The sequence below is a fragment of the Maylandia zebra genome, linkage group LG7, assembly GCF_041146795.1.
Source record: "Maylandia zebra isolate NMK-2024a linkage group LG7, Mzebra_GT3a, whole genome shotgun sequence".
NCBI classification, from domain to species: domain Eukaryota; kingdom Metazoa; phylum Chordata; class Actinopteri; order Cichliformes; family Cichlidae; genus Maylandia; species Maylandia zebra.
In genome coordinates, this window is record NC_135173.1 from 53,882,701 (window position 1) to 53,904,817 (window position 22,117).

The following is a 22,117-nucleotide window of genomic DNA, read 5'->3' on the forward strand; positions in this document are numbered from 1 at the left end:
TGCATGTTGCAAAGGGACAAAAGCACACTGGGAGGTTGCGTATGTGTGTTCCAGCATGCTTATACGTGTGCATACACAAAAGCTCATTAAGGAAGTGGACTCAAAAAACATGAACTCCTTCTGTAAACACTGAAGGCACTCAGTCACAGAGGCAGGTATGCCTGGTGGAGCTCCATGACTTCTGTTTGAAGTAAAACAGCTGGTGCTATATTAGATACATGCAAACCTTTTGTGGCATATATATCCATATAGGAAGAGATTTTCACAGTGTTACCTGCATATATATATGAGTGTCTGTTTTAGGTTTTTTAATTGAACAATTCCTTTCATACTTCCTATTGTTCTTCCTGGTTTTACTTCCCTTGTGATTACACGCTCCCTACACCGTGTGTAGAGCTTATTAACAATTGCCGCATGGCTCTACAACAAATGTTTATGGTTTAGCCACGATGAACAGCCAGGAGCAAGGCCTCGTCCGAGGATGCTAACAGATGACTGTGGTGAGCTTGTGTGGCTTATGGAGCCTTATTCAGGAAGTAAGGGATAGTTTGTGTTTAGATGTGGATTACACATATGTCCTCCCCATGAGCCCAAACGGAGCCTTCGTCTGCTGCTTGTGTATGTTGTTCAAACAGTCATACTCACAGGCTCAATAACAGCAGGCTCTCCCTTCTGTCCTTTCTCACCATGAGCTCCGTAACCCTACACAGCACAGACACAAAAACAAAGTCAGCCCACCCTCACTTATCTTCATCACCTTTATGATTTATTTTTATTCTGCAGTGTATCCTGTTTAATTTCACCTGCCCATAATCCTGAGTGTTAGCGGGCAGCCCTATGTTAGGCAGCTCTGTGCCGTAATCGTAGGTTTCATCTAGCTCTCCGTCATAGTTTTTCAGGTCCTCCTGATTGAACCCTTCCGTGTAATCATAGGCATCCACATCCAGGCCAGTGCCGGTGGCGATGGACCCTTGGTTTCCGGTGCCTGCGCTGGCTGAGCCGCCTCCCACTGACACGGAACTTCCTCCACCCCCGAGAGTGATGGTGGAACTGCTGCTGCTGCTACCACCACCTCCACCACTGACGTGCACAGTAGTGCTACTGCTGCTGCTGCTGCCTCCACCTCCAATGTTCAGAGTACTGCTGCTGCTGCTGCCACCACCTCCACCACTGACGTGCACAGTAGTGCTACTGCTTCTGCTGCTGCCTCCACCTCCAATGTTCAGAGTACTGCTGCTGCTGCTGCCTCCACCTCCAATGTTTATTGTACTGCTGCTGCTGCTGCCATCTCCATCAATGGTGTGGGTCCTGTCAAAGTCATAGTCGTCATATCCGTAGGATCCGTAGTCATCGTGGGAGGCTCCTGCCTGTTGGAACAATTAACAGGACAGAATAATTGAGGATAACTGGCAATGTGGCCTTTTGAATACCATTCCACCCATAAACATGATAGCTCGAAAAGTTTTGAATGAATTCTGATCAAATTTTGCAGGGGTGTAGAGTGGGGTGGTGTTAACAATCCATTAACATTGGGCCTACATCCACCAACATTTTCAAGATAAACGTATTGATTTGACAATCTAATTATAATTGACTTACCATTGTGGTGTGTCAGCGTATAAAAGTATCGGATAGAGATTTAAAATATCATGACAAGTTTGACCTCTGACCTATCCTTCAAGGTCAATAGATTTAATGCTGATAATAATGCTACATAGAGCTATTTAAAACCATGTTTCTTACTGCTATTGTTTACACACATAAATATCACTTAACTTTGAATCTCAAGTCAAGGTCAAATAAGGTCAAACTTTCATGAAACATCTTTTATCTTTTAAAACTATGCTTTAAATTCTACTGCCTTCATTTGTATTGGCAGCATGTAGGAAATGATACTGGTACATGGAGATTCTAAACATCACACTATAGTTTGCATCCAATCTATGCTTCATTTTTACTTTTCCTTGTTTTTAATCACTGTTGCACATGTACATTTTCTCAGACCCTTACTAGGCACCTGTGCACTTTTACATTAACTTTTTTGTTTATTTATTGTAGACTTTACTATCTATCTAGTCACATTTGACCTCTGACCTTATTTTTACATTCTTTACATTTCTTTCAAGAAGGCCCCAAAAAGGTTTTATGTCAACTGAATGAGAATGAGCCGCCTAGTTAGTTAGAAATAAACTGTAATATAATATTACATAATAAGCCCAATTTATATTTATGTCCCATTATTCACAAATCAGTAGTTATTATCTATGACCTATTCCTACATACATGTTTGTGTATTCTGTCACCCTACCTTTGTCTGACTTTGCCTGTGCTACAAACTTCTTAAAGTTTTTTTAAAAGAACAAAGAAAATAAAATGAATATATACAAAGTACAATACCATTCATAAAGGTGTGCAGTAATACTGGCAACAATTAACTCCCATGATTAATGTCCACCTACTGATGTTTTGTTGCTGGAGATTGTGACTGTAGTCCTTTCACCAGTGGTGATGACCCTCGTTCCAGTCCCGGCATTCAAATCAACCCTTCCCCCTGCTCCCAGGTCCAGCTCGCCCCCAGTGCCGATGCCGGTGATGGTGACACTTCGAGAGGTATCAACGCCACCAGGTGAAGACGTGGAGTCATAGTAGTCGTCATAGCCCTCATAGGTGCCGTACGTGACCCCCAATGCGTAATCATCTTCTCCTCCTCCAGTATCAGTACTTGAAGAGCTGCTGGATGAGCGAGAGGATGAGCCGGTGGAGATGGAGGTCCAGTCGGTGCCAGTCGAACTGCCTTTCAAAATCTCACCCCCTGTGATCAGACTGTCCCCTTCTGTCTCCTGTAAAGATATTTGGAGGGGGACGTTGGCATTGGATGCTTTACTGTAGTAACATAGAAACAATACAGTTATGTATAAGATGCGGGCATTTAGAGCAAACATGAAATGGTACCTCTTTTGTGGTTGTCTCAGTTGTCTCAGAATCAAGAGTTGAGTCATAAGGCTTTTCCAAATCATCGTAGTAAGGGTATTCATAATAGTAGCTGTCCTCTGCTTTCTTCTAAAGGGAGAAAAACATTCCACCAGCATTAAGAGAGTGTATGACTGAGAGAGAAAGATTGGCAATCAATTATTAGCAACATGATTTTTAAATATGTTGCACTGCGCTATTGCCTCTGGCTGGCTGATGTTTGTACAACCGGTCGACCATCGATCAGAAGCACACAGGAGTTCCTCCTCCTTGTGGAAAGCTCACACTGTATCTGCCTGTTGTAAACTGCTATGACTGAATGACACATTGCTCTTACATAGTTTTCCTAATGACTCCAGCACCTATCTTTAGAAAAAAGGAAAACAGAGGGGCAAGATTTTGTGTAACAAACAGGGCCCTGGGCAAATCAAAAAGTCAAAAGGAAGAGCTTCCTGTTCATCCTGTAACACTTCTTTGACATCCCGTTAATTAGCACACACTGAGTATATTGGTATTCAGTGGGAAAAATGACACAGTGCATGAATGCAAGCTTAGGCAGGCACCACATCATTCCTAAACATGATTAAGTAAATGCATAGACTGATAACTTGGTTCTTCCCAGTCAGCACTTTTCCTCTGGCACATTGCAGGTTTCTTACACAATGCCAAGAGGCTCTTTTCAGCACAGGATCCAGCAAAGATCTGATTTGAGTATTAGAGACAATTATGGTTTAATCATTTCCATGAGTAAGACCAGCAAGAAAATACTAAGTGGTTCTTTTGTTGGATTCTATAATGTGTAGTTTCATTCTGTATGTAAAGAATCTACAAAAACTGCTTCTAGTAAGCGGTAGCCTACAAAGCTGCACTTACACTTATGCACTGGTTAACAAGTAAAAAAAAAAAAACTTGGACGAAACCTGTGATTTTTTTTTGTCATTTAGGTATAATTAGATGCATAGCTTTTTGTACACTAACATCTTCATGGGAAACACAGCGTTTGTTGACATCCAGCAGTTCTAGACTTTCGCACATTTTGATTACTGGCTTTAAAATACATTCTGGGATTGTACAGAGGCAAAATTACAAAAACCACATCATTGTTATCTCTGGCTCTGCATTACATTTCTTTCTTTCTCATGGACGAGCATTTTCTCTTCTAACACTGCTTCGTTAAGCTGTGGGGTTCCACAAGGTTCAGTACTGGGTACATTATTATTTTTTTACTATTTTTTTCTACATCCTTTCTTTTGCTATCACAATTCAAGCACCATTCAAGCTTTTTCTATGACAATGATGCTCACCTATATATGTCTTTTAAGCCTCACCAGCTGTGCAGGCTGCTCACCTTAGTCCATGGTTTATTGGTTGGCTCTTTAATAATTACCTTATTTTAAATGTCAACAAGACTAAGACATGATTATATCTCCTTGTGATATATATTCTCAAATCATTCGGGCTCTTACTTCATTTTGTTCACATCAAGTCAGTGCTACAAACCTTGGTGTAATATTTGAATCCTCTCTAGGTTTCAACTCACATGTAAAATTCATGTCTTGTTCCTGCTATTCTCATTTAAGGAACATTTCTAAATTGCAACTTATGGTCTCTTTTGGAACTGGAGAAAATTATTCATGCATTTTTTTCATCGTCCTTAGATTATTGTAATGCTTTGCTTACTGGCTTAGATAAATGATCTCTTTCACGTCTTCAAGCAATAAAGAATGCTGCGGCCAGATTATTAACGGGTTCCCACAATCGAGCAAGCATCACTCCCATTTTATATTCTTTACACTGGCTTCCAGTAGGTTTTAGAATTTGTTTTAAAATTCTCGTTTTCACATACTGAGCTCTAAACACACTGTTTATCCCAGCTCCTTACAAAGCACACTGCTGCTCATAGGCTTGGATCACAGGATCAGAATCTGCTGGTTGTTCTTCCAGCCAACCATAAAAAAATAATTTAGAGGAGTGCCAGAATAAAACATGGAGCCAGAGATGATTTGAAAAGCAGAAAAGTAATGTTACTCACAGCGTTGTCTGTGCCGGGGTCCTGGTTCTGTGGCTGGTCAGGGGATGGCACTTCACAATCAGGGCTGTAGTGCTCACAGTAGTCATAGGCAGCACGATGGTCTGCTACAATCATTAGCTGCTGGATGTCTCCCTAGAAACCCAAACATACATGCATGCTAATAAGTAAACAAATGAAAATGACAGAAGCAATGCATGACACTGTGTGACCTGTGAGGTGAAAAAGGGAAAGCATCTACACTGCAAATGTGACATTGCTGCAGAACAGGCAGTCAAGAAACTAGGTCAAGCCAGGGGAATCTCAGGGTGACTAAATGATGAAGAACGTTGTCAAGGGTCCAAGAATGCCATTTTGCATCAGAGTTAAGAGTGTCAGGCGAACAGAGTTACAGCAACACAATAAACAAGATCAAATGTTTGGAGCACAACATGTAAGCCTGACCTCAGTCTGTGTGAATTGTAAGTGATTTTACCTTCAAACTGATTGTGTAAGGCATGTGCATGAGCAGACCTGCAGCTAGGACTAGATCAGAAGAGATAAGAGCTCTGTGTATATCTATGTATACACTGAGTGGACATGCAGTTGTGGAACAGAAGAAGAGGAAGAGAGATTTAAGACAGAGAGAAGTTAAAAAAGAGACAGAACAGAGAAGGCTGCTAGAAAATTACTGAGAGAGAACAAGGGAGAGAAAGGCTCAGAAGGATCCCCAGGCTACATAGGGAGCTGGGTGTGCTTCCCACACGTTTCTGAAAAGAATTCATATGGCACCAAAACCTTGTATTGCATTTATCCAAACATGTCCTGGTCGCAATTCCAAATTCAGTGATGTCATTCCACATCAATCAAACACGATGTCAGCGTAGCTGAAACAAATATATTTCCAGGAGGCAGGAGGATCGTGAAGCGACGCAGCTATGGGAACGGACCGCCACGGAGGATGAAGTGTTTTTAATTATGTTCAATTGCCAAAAGTTGAAAAAGAAAAAACCCTCAACATGTCTTTCCAGCTGAAATGAGCTTTCTTTACTGACATGCATAAATGGATTGCATTTGTGGTCTAACCAGTGAGAGTTCAATGAAGTGCACCAATCCCACTGCTTTGCTTGAACATACCACTCAGTACCCCTTGCCTCAGATCCTTTAATAACCCTTGCAAAACACTTCACTAGAAGTTGTTTCCTGCTCCATCCTTGGTTTATGTTATAGCTGGACTTTATAGTGGATGCAGGGAAATCAGTCTCTTCCTCCAAAACAGAAGGACTAGAGGAGCCATTACACAGCACTCCCAGCTATGGACTTTGAAGCTTTCAAATGGCCACCTCTGAAGCCACAATCTACAGGAGGGTAGACTTGGTATCACTGTAGCGCAATGCCCCCTCTTATTTCAGCGGAGCAGTGTGCCGCAGCTGCGCTGACAGGGGACGATGGGAATTCAGTGTTTGAAATGAGGTCACACTCAATAAGAAATAAACCCACTCTACAGCAAAATAGCCCCCTCCATTTGGAGCATTGCACCGCTTTCCTATTCACATGCCATTCTTGCACTTCTCTGTTTTCTTTTTTCCCCCCTCCATCTCCCACAGCAGCCAAAGGAATGTCAGGGTACATTATGGCCACAAGTGGTATTGCATGAACCTAAGTTTTCCAAGACGAGACTATTAATCATACACCAAAGCTTTAATTAGCACATCCTCGCAGCACGTAGAGCACCATGGCAGAAGGCGCTTAATGATCTGTGACATGTACACAGAAAGAAGAAAGAAAGAGGTCCTTGCTTGCCTAGGTAGAAAAGTATACTGTTGCACAGGCCCTGCTGGGGATAGAAGTAAAAAAAAAGGCTGACATCCATCAACCTCCACTAGAGTTTATAATGAGGCTCTCACTATGACTTCAGCTGTTTTATGAGTTGCATATCTGTATAAGACCTCCTTTAACTTTTAGCCTCAATTGCCAGGCATGTGATAATAGTAAGTCCACCGCTTTCTTGTGTGTTTTGTTTTCTACACCGACATTGAAAGCTGCACACCTTCACAGTAAAACTACTGTCGAAGTCTCGAGGCGGCATGGCAACCACTAAAGCTGGTTCTGATTTCCTGTCTTTGAGCCTCTTTTCACCACAAGTCACTCCACGGATTCTGAAGCCAAATGTTGCATAAGCTACTATTTTACAGTTAGAGGGGAGGAGCTAAATGTTCCCTATACTATACCGCAGACGTATGCTGATGCTTAAATTTCTCATTTTGAATTCTGGCCCTGAATGCCCAGCTTAGTCCAGCAACCCATTAGAGCATGAGGAATTTACTCCATTAGTGCAAATGGGTTGGGCTGTGTCACCATAATTTTGACGAGGGGAAACGGCAGTGCAACTGCAGAGTCAGACATTCAGCGTGTAATAAGGCTGATTGGTTAACAGGACATTATAGATTATTCTTCACCTCACGAGTCACATCACAAGGAGCCGATATGTGACCCCGAGAAATGAGGTGATTGACATCTGAGACAAAGGGTTAAAAAAAACAACCAAAAAACCCTGGTATTATTGCATAACACCCAAACGCTGGGTGAAACCATAGAACACATGCAATCAGCTCTCCTGTTAGAGGAGGGACAGTGATATTTTTCACTCTGGAGCATCATGTGGCACATCAGAGCAGTGCTTAAGGCAGAGTTCTCAGACAATAACAGGGCTGCAGTTGTCAGCATCTCCCCAGACTCCGCTGAAATACGACTCTGCTCCTCGCCAGAGCTCGCCTGATGTCGAGCTCTGGTGTTAAAGCCATCGCCTGTGGCTGTGAGCGACAGCCAGCCTCACTTGGACACGATTCACGCTGAAAGACACCTGCACGCACATAACATGTTAAGAGCGCAAGGCCACAGCTCGCAGCAAGAATGCGGAATGGGAGCAAATCCGTACAGATCAATGCCACTGAAAAATTCATCTTTTCAGAGTTTTCCTAAATAAAATATCACACAGTCTTTTAAGCTTTTATTCCCCAGCTCACCCTATTTTCTTTTTTTTTCTTTTTTCCCGAAACACAACACTGCTAGATTTTTCTGCTTATGTCCAGATGGGGGCAGGAGAGTGCTCTGGTGATCACAATGCCAAACATCTGTCTCCATTTGTATCTGACCCACAATCATGCAGGGTGGACCAAGTTCATTGTGTTCCGTCTTCTGAATTACAAAATGCGATGGATAGGACGAAAATCAATATTGGTGACATTTCAAAATCATCACGTCGCATAATGAACGGGAGTAAACGTGGCTATGTTTGGAGGTTAAAAGTGGACAGTTACCAATGCACACATATTCTTCTTCCGTCTTTTTCATTTTACTTGCACACACAGAGACATACTTAAAGCATTAGGTGAGCATAGACCAAAAGAGGTGCATTTTGATTAGAGGAAGGGCCTAAGGCAACTCCCCCCGCCCTGCTGGTGGAGGGGCAGGCACTGTGTCCCATGAAATCTGCACCTTCTCAAGCTTAGAGTAGCGTACCACGAAATACACAGCACAAACCAACGCTCATTATGTTCACATATCCACGGGGACATCTGATAATGGTTCTTTTTACCTTCTAAACCTCACAGGAGACAAAGGCAGCAGTCAAAAGAAGAAAAACTCTAGGTGAGTTTTCATCATTTTTATGATCAGATGTCAGCATAGGAAAATGAGTAGGTGGCCCCCAAAGAGCAGAATGTAACTCTTGGAGGTCTTGCTGCAGTTTAAGGAGCGCTACTTTCCCAACATATTTCCACAGTCACCCCCGAGCTCCGAGCCAAGCGTTGGTGTCACTGCCAGCCCACACCGGCGCACTCACATGCAGCCCCAGCATCTGGGCATTGTCCAACCTGACCACAAAAACCAAACAACAAGCTGCAGAGGTCAGCTCGCTGCATAGGGGAAATAAATCAGAAAGGACACATGCATAGAAAGTCACATAACCACGCACATGTAGGTATAGAAGTATATGTGTAGACACACGCACGTGCAGAAAACTAAAGCAAAATGCATAAATGTAAACCGTCGTCAGACATCAATTGAATTTTCATCCACTTTCCCCTCCAGACTCTAGTCCAATCTCAGTCCTCAGAGCTGCTGCCAACAGCAACATGTCTGTCTGCCGGCCCCACTTATCCACAACACAGCCCCCTACAGTAACCATTCCCCCACCTCATTGTCGCTGCCCAGTTTTTTGATTCCCTCTGGATGTCCCGTGTCACTCTAACCCTTAGTTTCCCAGCCCCTGCGACACTCACTGCACATAAGACTTTAATCCCACATCTCTATGGACTGCGGGAAGGCATATTCCCATTTCCTGTTCTTTTGGGAAAGCTGAAACCGCTTCACTCACCTAGGAGGGCGTTTGGCTTGGGCATTTGCTGAAATCTACATTAAAAAGTGCTGAGGGCACACTTCACGGTTTGCTGACACAGTAAAGGAATAACACGGAGAAAAAAAGGGAGTGAAATATCAACTTTTGACATGAGTTAAGGAAAATCTTAATTATCCGTGGAAATTCCATCTATCCCAAGGATAGTGATGTCTGGCCTAGAATGTACAGAGTAGTGTGCTTTTTCAGTGAAGCAGGATGTATACCTTGGACAAGATAATGCAAAGAAGCACGTGAAGACATAAGTATGTGGAGCAAGTGGCTACTAGGATCCAGGTCCATATACTTGGGGTTTAAAGTTATATCACTAACCACAACCCTTTTCCACAGTAAAGGCAAAGACAGCTGTGGCTTAAGGAGTACAGTTGTCTACTAATTAGAAGGTTGGTGGTTCAATCCACAGTTGCCATCATAGTGTAATGTTAGGTATATAAGTACTTGTGTGATTGGGTAAATTAAACTTTCAGTAAGGACTTTCAGCATCATACACTGAGTTCTTTATTAGCTAAAGCTTTCTGCTGGAACTTTTTTCAAGTGCTGATTAAACTTTATCATATATTTAGGGGCTGGGTTTTGTGCATTGCATTGCATTTCACTGGAGTTTGCATGATATATGTGCCCTCTCCATTTATGCCCACCCCTCACCCAAACTGGTTGTATCTGCCGCAACTGGTTGCATCTGGGAAAGTTTAAACAAAAAGAGGGTTTGCTGGAGGTTTCTTCCTGTTAAAAGGGAGTTTCTCCTTCCCACTGTCACCAAGTGTGCGCTCATAGGGGGTCATCTGATTGTTGGGGATTTCTCTGTATTATTCCAGGGTCTTTACTTACAGTATAAAGTACCTTGCAGTGACTTTAGGTGTGATTTGGCGCTATATAAATAAAATTTAATCTAATTGAACTGAAATGCCATTACAAAGATGTAAATGTAAAAAAAAAAAGACTGACAGCGCCACTAGCTTCTGACTTGTAAATGATCATGATGATCAGTCAGCATCTCATAGAAATAGTTTCAATATAAACTGAACATCATGGCGTCTTTGGATTAAGGATTTATACTGTGGCAGAATGCATTTGAATTCAGAAAGCAGAGTGTACGATGAGTGAATTGGATTTAGGAATGTAGTTACAGAACTTTCTCTGAGCTATATGTTGATCAGCCATGTTTGTGGCCTTCTCAGTGTCTGCGCTCAAGGGCTAATTTGCCATCACACTTCTGAACAGGGGATTTGAGGGCTCTCTACATTGCAATTCAGGGTTATTTGAGACCTTGAGATCATTTGAGATGATCTATCCAGAAACACTGGTCCCTGGCTCACACGCCGTACAATCCCTCATCCCTCATTTGGAGTTCTCAAATCAAATCAAATCAAAATTTATTTATATAGCACATATTAAAAACAACAGTGTTGACCATAGTGCTTCACAGTCAATAAAAACATGAGACAGTTAAAACAAACAATAGAAGAGGACAACAAACAATAGGTAACAACGCAACAAGCTAAAACAGCCAACTAGACAGAATCAAAAGCCAAAGTAAAAAAATAAGTTTTAAGACGTAATTTAAAAGACTGGATAGACTCGGCAGTGCGAATATGAACGGGGAGGTTATTCCAGAGTCTGGGTGCCACGGATGCAAAGGCCCGGTCGCCTCTCGACTTCATTCGAGTCCTAGGTTGTGCTAGGAGCCTATGGTTGGATGATCTAAGTGCCCTGTTGGGATTGTATGAATGGAGTAAATCAGAAAGATAACTGGGCGCTAAATTATTCAAAATATTAAAAGTGAACAAAAGAATTTTAAAATCTATACGATATTTAACAGGGAGCCAATGTAATTTGGCTAAAATTGGAGTTATGTGTTCATGAATTCTCGTACCTGTTAAAAGACGCGCAGCTGCATTTTGAATTAACTGGAGCCGGCAAAGAGAGGAGTGTTGGAGGCCCGAGTAGAGGGAGTTACAGTAGTCCAATCTGGATGTAATAAATGCGTGGATAAGCTTTTCAAGGAGTTCTGTAGAGCAAAGACAGCCCCGGGCGAAACTCTGCATTAAATTCTGACTGTGTTACAGTCAACCTAACAGAAAAAATGACCCAGCACACACTATACTAGTGAATTATATTGAGTAGGGGGGAAAATGCATACACACATAAGATTGGGGCTACTTTTTTTTTTAAAGTTTCTATAACATTAGGAAGTCCTGTGTAATATATGAGCAGTGTAAATGAGAGACACACTTTTGTAATGCTTTGATTAATTACTATGTGTACCACTTTTATTGTCCACTTGAAGCCGGATCTCCTTTTCCCCCCTTTCTTTTCTTTGTGGAAGAACCTAAATTTCCACTTATATTTTTTTTTATACAAAGCAGTCATGGAGACCCAAGCAGGGCATCAAATTTCTTGGCCTCCTCTAATGGGGCAAAAGAAGAGAGGCCATTATCCACGCATTAGAAAAACTGAACAAACTGCTACTGCTTTCTGACACCCAATGGAAATCTGAGGTCACGTACATTTTTAACAGTAGAGCCACAAACTGAAATGCTTTTACTAAAGCTACTGAAACTATTAACTGAGAAAAAAATTAATAACACAGGAGCCAAGCCAAGGTCTGGCAAAGTCACTCAAACTGACCAATGAAAACTGAGTGACAAAGGGTTCAAAGTGTATTGGGAGATTGCAAAGTCTGCTGCAAATATCACTCATTCTGTCAAATCTTTACCTTAGATGACTGAAACATGTGAACAATAAAGATGTTGGCGGGAAAAAATGGAGGAAAGTCCTGAGGTGAAGATGGGAAAACAGGATGTGTAAAAACCCATCAGGCCATGACAATATTAAAGCTCATTATGAGCATCAAGCTCATGTGTTGCATTTTTTTATTAGTTTTTCCTGGCTCTATCTGCTCTACAGGGGCCCCGCAACTTGCTTCTTTCCACTCCGACTGAAGGCTTCCAGACCCATTCCCCTGCTCCCTTAGTCTTACCCTATTACTTTTAACCCTCCCTATTCATTTCATCATTAATCCTTTATTTCTGTATATCTAAAGCGTAATCATCTTCTGTTTTGTTACCTATCCTACCAAACTTATCACTCACCCTCCCATTCGCTCTTGGGACAGCCTATCAGCGGATACCAAGGAAACCTCTGGATGATGTCATGTGGTGCGGCTCCTGTTCCAAGACTGACATCAGCTGGGGAGAGAACTCCTCATTCTTTCCAGCGAATGACCCAACATTTTTGGCTTCTGTACCCACACCTCCTGTTCTGACCTCCCCCTCTCCTCCAGCCCTTCTCATTTCGGAACATTATTTTGTTTTCTGTACACTCAAAACTTCCCTCTGATGTCTTCCCCTATAACAGGCCGAATATATCTTTCTGTGATAAAGACTCCACCATATCATTGTCCACATTCATGGAAGTTGCTGTCTGTGCTTTTGGCCAGACAAGAAGTGCTGTGTTTGCACATCTCCACCTCAGTTGCTTCAATTCAACCGCTTTCCCCTGTGGATTAACTCTGAGTGGGGCCAAGTGGTTCATCTGTCCCACTTAGGTTACCTCAGACCAACCACAGGTCGCCATTTCACTGAATGCTACTTACAACTAAGGGATGGGTATTAAATTATCTCTGATTGTTCTTGGCAAACTCAGTTTGAAACAACATTGAACAAGGAAATCAGGGGTACATTTAGAATCTGGAGTCTTTCATGCAGAGATAAAGAGACACTAGAAATACATCCAAACAGAGAAACAATAATATCTAATCTGTACCCACAGGTATATCTGTCAGAGAAGTACCCTTTAAGGTGATTTAGCTACTCTTTATATTGCAATTTTGTTATGCTAATGTTAATTTGATAGTTTTCAAAACACCTTAATCTAATGTTGGTTGATGACACGCTTATTCTCTTAGAATGACCAGTCTACCACTTTTGTGTAGATTTTGCAAAGACCAGCAGGGGTCAGCATTCCAGGTTGCATTCCCAAACATAAAACGGCACCTTGCTTTAACTCTTGTGTGAATATTTTCCGGAGCTAAACATATAACAGAAAATAAGTGAAGGTTTAATCGAAATTAAAAAATATGAGGAAGAGAATGTAAGGATATGAGAGTAAACAACTTTCTAAAAGACCTCATGTTAGCTAGCTATGTCAACCAAGCTAAATGCTACACAGGCTACACTCTCATTTGCTGTTTCAGGGAGTTTGTTCATTGAATCAAAGAACTGTTAATCCTAATGAGAAGACCATAGCTGTGGAAAGCACTCTTAAGCAGATTTAAACCACAAAATGATGATCTCAGGGGTGACACTGGTCAGCGTAACCAATATTTCAACAATCAAGGCGATCTTTGACTTGCTTTCAAATTAATGGATAAAATGAGTGTAGTCATTTTTATTACATTCATTTTACATTAAATCTGCTTTAAACACACACAAAACTTTATGCTTGCACTTCCGCATTTCAGTGTATGAGGAGTAGCTCTACTGATCCATGGTCATCATCTCAAAACAAGTGAAAACTTCAAGAAGATATTTCACACATCGCCGGCCCTCCCTGAGCCTGGTTCTCCAGGGGGTTTCTTCCTGTTAAAAGAGAGTTTTTCCTTCTCACTGTTGCCAAGTGCTTGCTCATAGGAGGGTCATGTGATTGTTAGGGTTTTCCCATTAATATTGTAGGGTCTTTAACCTATGATATAAAACAGCTTATACTGAATAATGGCGGCAATTGATAGCATTCAAACAACAATCATAGAGAAAAAGGGAAAAAACAAAAGATTACAATTAGTTTGCAACAGCACCAATTACTGTACCTGGTTCCAAAAAAAGTTTGCTTACTTGCACACCTAAAAATCTTTTTAATTCCCTTCACACTTTTTATTGGCACAAGCGCAAACACTATGGAAGCCCGTTTCCGCCACTAAAAAAAAAAGGATCCATAACTCAAAATTTCGAGTTATTTTCTCGAAATTCCGAGTTACTTTCTCGAAATTTCGACATATTAACTCAAAATTTCGATTTATTAACTCAAAATTTTGAGAAAAGCAACTCGCAATTTCGAGTTAGCGCTGCCAATCCGTAATCTACATGAATGACGTCATTTCCTCGTTACCCGGAAGCTGAGGCCCTCAGCTACAAATGCTACAGCTAAGCTACCGGTATTACATCCAGTCGTGAATGCACAGATTGCTGAGTGTTCTCAGCCTGGCTTCACAAATTATGAAATCCCTGTGTTATTAGCTGAATCACATGGTGTTACTATCAGCAAACATACTCGCGAAAGCGCCAATTTGTTGGGATCCGTTTTTGAGTGCGCGTTCCTCTGCGCCATATGCTTCCAGGTGTATATTTTTGATTGGCAAAGCTAACTCGAAATTTAACTCGAAATTTCGAGTTAATACGTTGAAATTTCGAGAAAATAACTCGAAATTTCGAGTTATGGATACTAGCTTTTTTTTTTTATTTAGTGGCGGAAACGGGCTTCCATACAAACATAGCACCCTTAACCAAGCAACTAAAATAGAGTGGTGCAAGAGGACAGACAGGCTCTTTGTGACCACAAAAACCTTGTCAGAAACCAAACCACAAACCACCTAAGCATATAAGTACTGCTTTTCTTCTTACTACTGTATGCAAAGGAAAGGCTCCATTAAAAAAAGAAGTATAGCACCAATCACCAATCACTCTGATTTAACAGTGTGATAAATCCTAATCTTTTCACTTCATGTTTTTCTCTCCAAAACAAGTGAAATGGATTAAGAGGCAATACAGGCAAGAAGGAAAATATGTAAATGTGATTCGGGGTTGTACTTTCCCTTTAGGACCCATTAAGTATGTCATTTTTAAAATCTCTTATAAATCAGCAATTACCAGCAATTATGTTTTCTTTTTAAGTATCGTGCAAAAAATAAAAATAAAGGTTTGCAGTTTTCTGAAGAAATTGACCTGGAAATCCCCAGACTCTAATGTAAAGGTCCGACAGTGAAATCACATATGTTATTTTGTGTTTTCACACTTACCAGCTCTCGGGGGTAACCAGCTCTGGCAAAAGTCAACACGGGATCAGACTAAACTACAAAGAGAGTAATGAGAGGAAAAGGAGTGCAACCTGAGCATAATTTGGAAACTATGTGGCATAATTTCCATTTTCTGCAGCACTGGAGCCTGTCCTGTCTCCTAACTGGCAGACGCACAGCAGGGGGGGCTTTAAACATCTCCCACAAAATATCTGTCCGTTCCCACGGTAACTACTGAACTGTTACCGCCGCTAAAATTGCTGGCTAAGATTTAATTGTTCCACTATCACCCCGATCTCCTGATTTGTATGCTAGGGGCAAATAATAGAAGTAGAGCAGAGTTACAAACGGATAAATGCCGTCATCTTTTTGGCAGCTGTGAGCTAATAGGCTGAAGAGGGGAAATAATGGCTGTAACACAGAATGCAGACATATAAACAGATGACACGATATCTTTATTTGTGCTCCAGTAAAATTGGCATCCTTCCCTTTTTCCCTCATGAACCACATTTTCCCCACAACATTGGATAAAAAGCTTCATATGTAGAGTTCATTTTGCAGATAAGTCTCTTACTTAGAAACTCGATTTTGTTTACAAGGCTATAATTTTGTCCATGTCTTTCAGGGAAACTTTAGCGACAGTGGCTAGGGAAGTGATGTCATATTTCTTTCTCTTCATCTGATACGGCTGAGTAACAGTAAGGTTAAAGGTCAGCTGGCTAAGGATCAGTCACATCAGTCAGCCTCTGTTACTAATTATTATTGAGGGCTTTGGCCTCGCAGACTAATCCCCTCTTTTAAACAAGCACAACTCCAAAGGGACAAAGGCAACACTATTCTTTGTGCCTCTCAGAATATTTTGGTGTGTCTGTGTGTGTGTCTGTGTTCCTCACAAACACAGGGGTCAGGTTTAAGAGACACACATATTCAGACAAAAACTTGTTACAGGAACCCAACAAAAGCTCTCTTACAGGAACTGTCCAAATGAATTCATAGTGCACAAACACTTTTTGAGCCATATCAGGGACTTGCAGGTATTATAAAGCACAAAAAGCTTCTTCTCACCAGTCAGATTATCATACATCTTTTGACTCCCTATCTTTATTAAGCATAAACGGAAGAGAAGGGGTGGAAGGAATAAAGCTCTTATTCTAATAACTGAAACAAGTAGCTGCCTGTGGAAAAACCTCTGTAAAGCGAAGTGTCATAGCCCTTTTAAACAAAGAATCCAGACGTGAAGCCGCAAAGAGAACTATAACAGCTTGATTATAGATTTAGCTACAATAAGGCAACACTTTGAAACAGCAAAAGAGGATGAACTGAGCAGCAAGCAAATCTAGCACAGCTGGCAGCAGAAGGGAACTGCAGGACACCAAGTTCTTTTGCGGACGATGTGGGATATGTGGTACCTTAAATTAAGTCTGATTTACGATTGTGTGCGTGTGAAAGAGTGGGTGGCAGGAGGATCAGATGCTGGTGGACTAGGGCAAGCCAAATATCTCTATAGAGGATGCGGCCTCTCCCGCAGTCCCCAATTTCAAGCAGTATTTCAAAAGAATTGGGGACTGGGGATGACCACCATTGGCACCACAGCCACATGTGTCTGTGCTGTAATTAAAAAGGACGAGTCTGATTATATAGAACTGGGCCTAAATCATCTGTTTAAAGGCACTGTTTGTTTGTTTTGTTTTTTCATTTTCATACAGCCTTTCAACATGAAAACAGCAAAAGCTGAAGCTAATTTGAACCTGGAATAAATGGCAAGCCAGCAGTCCATGAAGCAAACAGTCCCAAATGACCCATCAAATTTGCCAAATTATACTATATACAAAGCTCGGATTAAAAGTTTGAGTTTAACGCCTACCTCAAAGACTTCTTCATCAAGTATTCTTGTTCCAAACACTATAATTCCTTTGGTATCAATGACTGGTTGGGGACTTCGGAGTAACTTCTGTGTGGTCTTCTTTTTACAGTCCAGAATGAGGGTGATGGTCTGCTTGTGCACGCTGATGGCCACTCGATGCCACCTGGAATGGGAGGTACAATCAATTCACACACTTACTGGATTACAGGCCTCTTTTTGTGTTTGTCCATTTGAATTCGAATCTATCCATCTCTGTCTTCCAAAGTGAAATACAATCTCAAATCCTAGTTGTTAGTAGCGTAGTGAGGTTACGCAGTCAATGACACTTAAGGTTGAGAGTGACAAAAAGTTGCTTCCAAACTTCTAAATTTAAACAAAACTGCTGTCAAAGCCTACCATCATCGTGAGGGTCCACTCTAATAGAATGATTTAAATTTGTTTTAAAAGTAGAGCCTGACACGCTTTTTAAGCGTTTTGTACAAGTGAGGTGAAAGACTGCACTTACTTTCCGTCGGCTAGGTTGACTCCTCTGAAGAGGGGGTAGTCCTCGGGGCTGGGTCTGCCTGTGTGGTCCTCATACAGGAAGACTGGAGAGCGGCCCACTTCTAGACCAAGCTGCTGGATGCCCTGTTCATTGTACAGAGACAACAGGAAGGACTGGCTGCCCTTCTTAGGCTTCACTGTGGCCATGATGGAAAAGTCCTCAGGGAAGACATCACCTGGCAGGACAAATGGTGGGTTTGATAGAAAGAGAAAAACATTTATTTTTTTTGGAGACTTATAAGCAGCCGTAACCATTCATCATCGTAAGAGGAATGAAGTATGAGGTTTGCTTTTGCAAGGTTGTAGTCGTTGTGTTATTTTAGGAGACTGACTGCGTTCTTTGATGTCTAAAGGGAGTGTGGTTATTTTTTACTGATGCTTCTAATGGAAATCGAACAAAAACTAACAAATATCATTTATATTGGTGGAATCAAAGATTTGGTTTTGCGCACCAAACGGAAACACCAGAAATTTTTGAGTGCCCAAAATATAACCGGATAGGATTCATCTGAACGGGTTGGCCGGTAAAATGAAAGTTAGCGGGAGGAAAAAAAGTGGATCGATTCCAGCGCAGCGCAGAGTGAAAAGCATTAATGACAAAAGCATGTGATCCCCAGAGACTTCGTCAAACTATCCTTCAAACTCCTCCTCTCCGCTTCTCTCCTCTGCCACAGCTGATGGGTCTAGCAGACGCCGAGACACCAATGAAGGGCTGGAGAGGAGCAACACATTTTTACAGCAGAAATAATGAAAGACACATTGCCTGGAAATGGAAATACCAGCAGTATAGTGGTATTTAAACGCAGAAAAATATATAAAGAGGATGTGTTGGCCTCCGTCTGCTCGGCTCCTTTGAGAAGCCTCACAAGTTCCTGCATTTTGCTTCAGTGTGGAAAACATCTGCCAGACAAATTCCTGTAGTGGGGTGTTCTTAGGACCTCCAAAAAGGAGGAAGCTTGCCAACTGTCTGTGCAGACTGTTGCTTCCCAGATAGTGCTAAGGTCTGACTACATTTGGGAACACAGATGACCTTTCAGAACAGGAGGCAACCAGAGTGTATTAAAGCCACCACTGTTATCTGGATTATACTGAACATAAGCAAAGAAACCACTTGAATTCCAGTTGTAATCTCCAGTCTTTAGCATGTGTGGAGCAGAGATTTCCAGACAACCGGAAAAGAAAGGCAGGGTTTGTGGCTACAGTGGCTACGCTGGTAAAGCCCCTTACCCAGCCACCATATTCAGAATATGAAGACACTGCTAAACTAAACTGGGGAAACTTTGGTAATACTAGCCAATCAGACAATGTGGAGGAAAAAAAGAGGACCTCAGTCGGGTTAGAGAAGAGAAGAGACGAGAAGAGAAGACAATTTTTTAGTCTAACCTTCAACTGCAAAGCAGTTTTCATGGGTTTTAAGAAGTCGCTGTTTACACAGGCGACCTCTGGTGGTCACATGAGCGCACAGCAAACACGAAAATGAATAGCTTATTTAAGGACGAAGCAGTCTGCCTTGTAGTGTCCTTCAGATCCACACCGCCACCTTAGCTCAGAATATTTGTTTCAGCAAATACTCGTATACGTATGTCATTTCTACTTGGTAGTCAACCGATTCTGAATTTTGCTACCGCCACTCGTTCGCTTTCTTCTTTTTTTTCCCATCGGCCTTCAGCCTTGTCAGCATCTGGACGTCTGTTTGCCTTCCTGTCTTGTCTTCCTGCCTTTTTCTATCATTCCTTCATTAAACGCTAGGCATCAGATCGCATCATGCGGAGAGCACATGCCTTGGCAGTGAGCTCCCTCAGGAATTCTGCTTGGCATCATATGAAAAACATTGCTTTAATTGACAGATGCTTCAGTGGGACGGTGTAAAGCAGAGAAAAAGGAGAGACAGAACACAGACAAGCAACAGGAAGGCAGCTCTTCAAAAAAAAGCTCCTGAGATGTTAGCGTTTTGTAAGGAAGACAGATCCACAAATCTTTGGCTGATTGCATAGTGAACATGAAATTAAAGCACTATGATATAAATAATGCAAGTGGGAAATACCAGAACAAAGAAACACAATTAAGGAAATTTAGTGCTGCATCTGTCTTGCACAATAGCCACGTCAGACACTCAGGCAGTGATTCAGCAGTGGTTTGGTGAAGGCTGTTTGTTCAGAAGTGAAGGGTCAGCTAAGGGGTGAAAGGGAAACCAGAGCACACGGGAAAATGAGTGGGTGTTCTGTGGAGTGTAAGCAGCAAATTGCAAAGCATCGTCCTACTGTATCTGCCCTGCTGGGACTATAACGACCCAAACCCAGCATGAGAAAGTCTAACCCCCCCACCAGAATGTGTTTCTCAACCTGCTGCTCCAGGCCACCAGATGAGAGATACCTCATACCTCGTGTGTGTTCGTGTTGTCAGTGTGCGTCTGTGCCAACATGGTAGGAATGGAAAGGCTGGGGTGCCAACAGTCCCGAGAGTTTACTCTGGCATCTCAGCCACCAGTGTCAGGCCAAAAAAGGTCACGGGAAACTCAAAGACGCCTCCAGCTAGCCAGACTAAATCCAGCATTTTACTCCAGATTTTGCTGAAGAGTTTGTATCTATCTTTTATTCGTCACGTAGGAAAGGGCAGAGGGAATGTCTTGTCCTGTGATATCATGCTACAGGTATGTGATGTGTACGCCTGAGTATTCTTCCTCAACAAAACTTACAGAGCCTCAGAGAATGCACAAAACGTCAGCATGGGACCCGGTTATGGCGGCACTTTCTCTGATGATGTCTGCCATCTGTTAGAGTGCATACACGCAGGTAATGGGGTAGAAAGCTTTGTGTCCTGTAATTGGTCATTCAGTCATCACTGTGTCCAACTCTCTTCTTCTGTATGAGACAAGCTGCATTCCTGTGGGACTGCATATTGCTGCAGAGACAACAACTGCCTTGCAGAGCTGTCTGTTTGCAAAGGAGTGCACCTAGCAATAGGACGAAACAGTGAAGTGACTTAACATAACAGTAAGTGGCTCTAATGTAAACAGCTCCCACTGTACAACTTAAGAAAACACTAATAATAAAAAAACATTTTAGCTGTGATATGACATGTTATTACTGTCTTACTCTGGAGTCATTGAGCTTGCCCTCAAAGATCATGTTGTACATCTAAGTCTGAGATAGGCAATTTTCCCATGGGCCCACATGAGAAACTATGACTGTTGTGGACGGCCACACCAATGAGCTTGGAGTTATTCTATAAACTCTTTATAGGCTTATTTGTGCAGCTCTCCACAGCAGACTCCCTGTTTCTCATGGAGAATTAATTGTCCATCCATGAATTCTACAAAATCTTCCAAATAAATAGTAGTAAACACGATTACAACCTAGTTTTGCTTGAAATTAAATGCCACTATATATGTAGCATGTGGCACTGAATGCAACATATCACTCTTGAGGGATGCTGGCACACAACAGAACCGTGATTGCTTTTACAGCTTGTGAGTTAAGCTGTAGCAGAAGCCCCTGGCCATCTGTGGTCGGTGCCGTCTAGCTAAAGCAGTTGTGACCACAGGTTTGCAGGCTAAGTTACAGCTAACCCCATTCAGAGAACCTAGGATTTGCTGAGTCTTTCTTCCTTTGGTGTTTGATGGCTATTGTTTATGATGGCGCACAACATACGCAGAAGGTAAAGAAAAAAATGTTCCAAATGGACAAAATTAAAATGCCCAAATTGGGATTTACTGCAATTTCCATTGCAATGAATTCTCAGATGCTTATTTGTTCTTGATGGGTTGTAGTTTAAGAGAGAGGCAGTTTTATTGCCCAGTTTCTTCCCAGCTCCTTCACTTAATAAAGGTAAGAAAGGTCTCTTCTGTTCAGGGTGCCTCAGAAGTTTCAAATGAATCATCTCTTCCACATGTTTGCCTAATGAGTGCATGTCTGCACTTGCTCTTTTCCAACACATCATCACAAGCTGTCTGTGGCTATGGGGTCACAAGGCAGTGTGATCTTAGCCGGTGCTAGTGTGCTTTTGTTTCAATACCATTATTGTAAAGCAAAACAATTGTATTTGTATGCCTTTATTTTCTATGTGTGACTTTTTTGTACCTTTTCAATAATTAAAGCAAACTGTACCTCCAGACTGAAGTCATAACTCAAACTGTACCTCCAGACTGAAGTCATAACTCAAACTGTACCTCCAGACTGAAGTCATAACTCAAACTGTACCTCCAGACTAAAGTAGCAAACTTAGTTAAAGAGGGGAAAAAGAACCGGATAAAATGACCTCAACTGCCTTCTGGAATATATTAGCTCTATGTTCTTGTACCATAAA

General features: G+C 41.8%; 1 protein-coding gene across 3 annotated transcripts in view; it reads right to left on the reverse strand.

The window, feature by feature from the left end:
- Positions 1-22,117, reverse strand: part of col5a1 (procollagen, type V, alpha 1) — a 75,672-nt gene that overhangs the window by 36,244 nt on the left and 17,311 nt on the right. For 2 of the 3 annotated variants that reach the window (XM_076886670.1, XM_012918747.5), the window contains exons 3-9: positions 17,775-17,988; positions 17,270-17,432; positions 5,003-5,134; positions 2,953-3,060; positions 2,460-2,840; positions 804-1,367; positions 646-702 (exon numbers count right to left, since the gene is read on the reverse strand). In XM_076886670.1, the coding sequence (XP_076742785.1) occupies positions 646-702; positions 804-1,367; positions 2,460-2,840; positions 2,953-3,060; positions 5,003-5,134; positions 17,270-17,432; positions 17,775-17,988 (1,619 nt within the window). The remainder of the gene's footprint in view (positions 1-645; positions 703-803; positions 1,368-2,459; positions 2,841-2,952; positions 3,061-5,002; positions 5,135-17,269; positions 17,433-17,774; positions 17,989-22,117) is intronic. The other variant, XM_076886671.1, reaches the window with a different exon arrangement.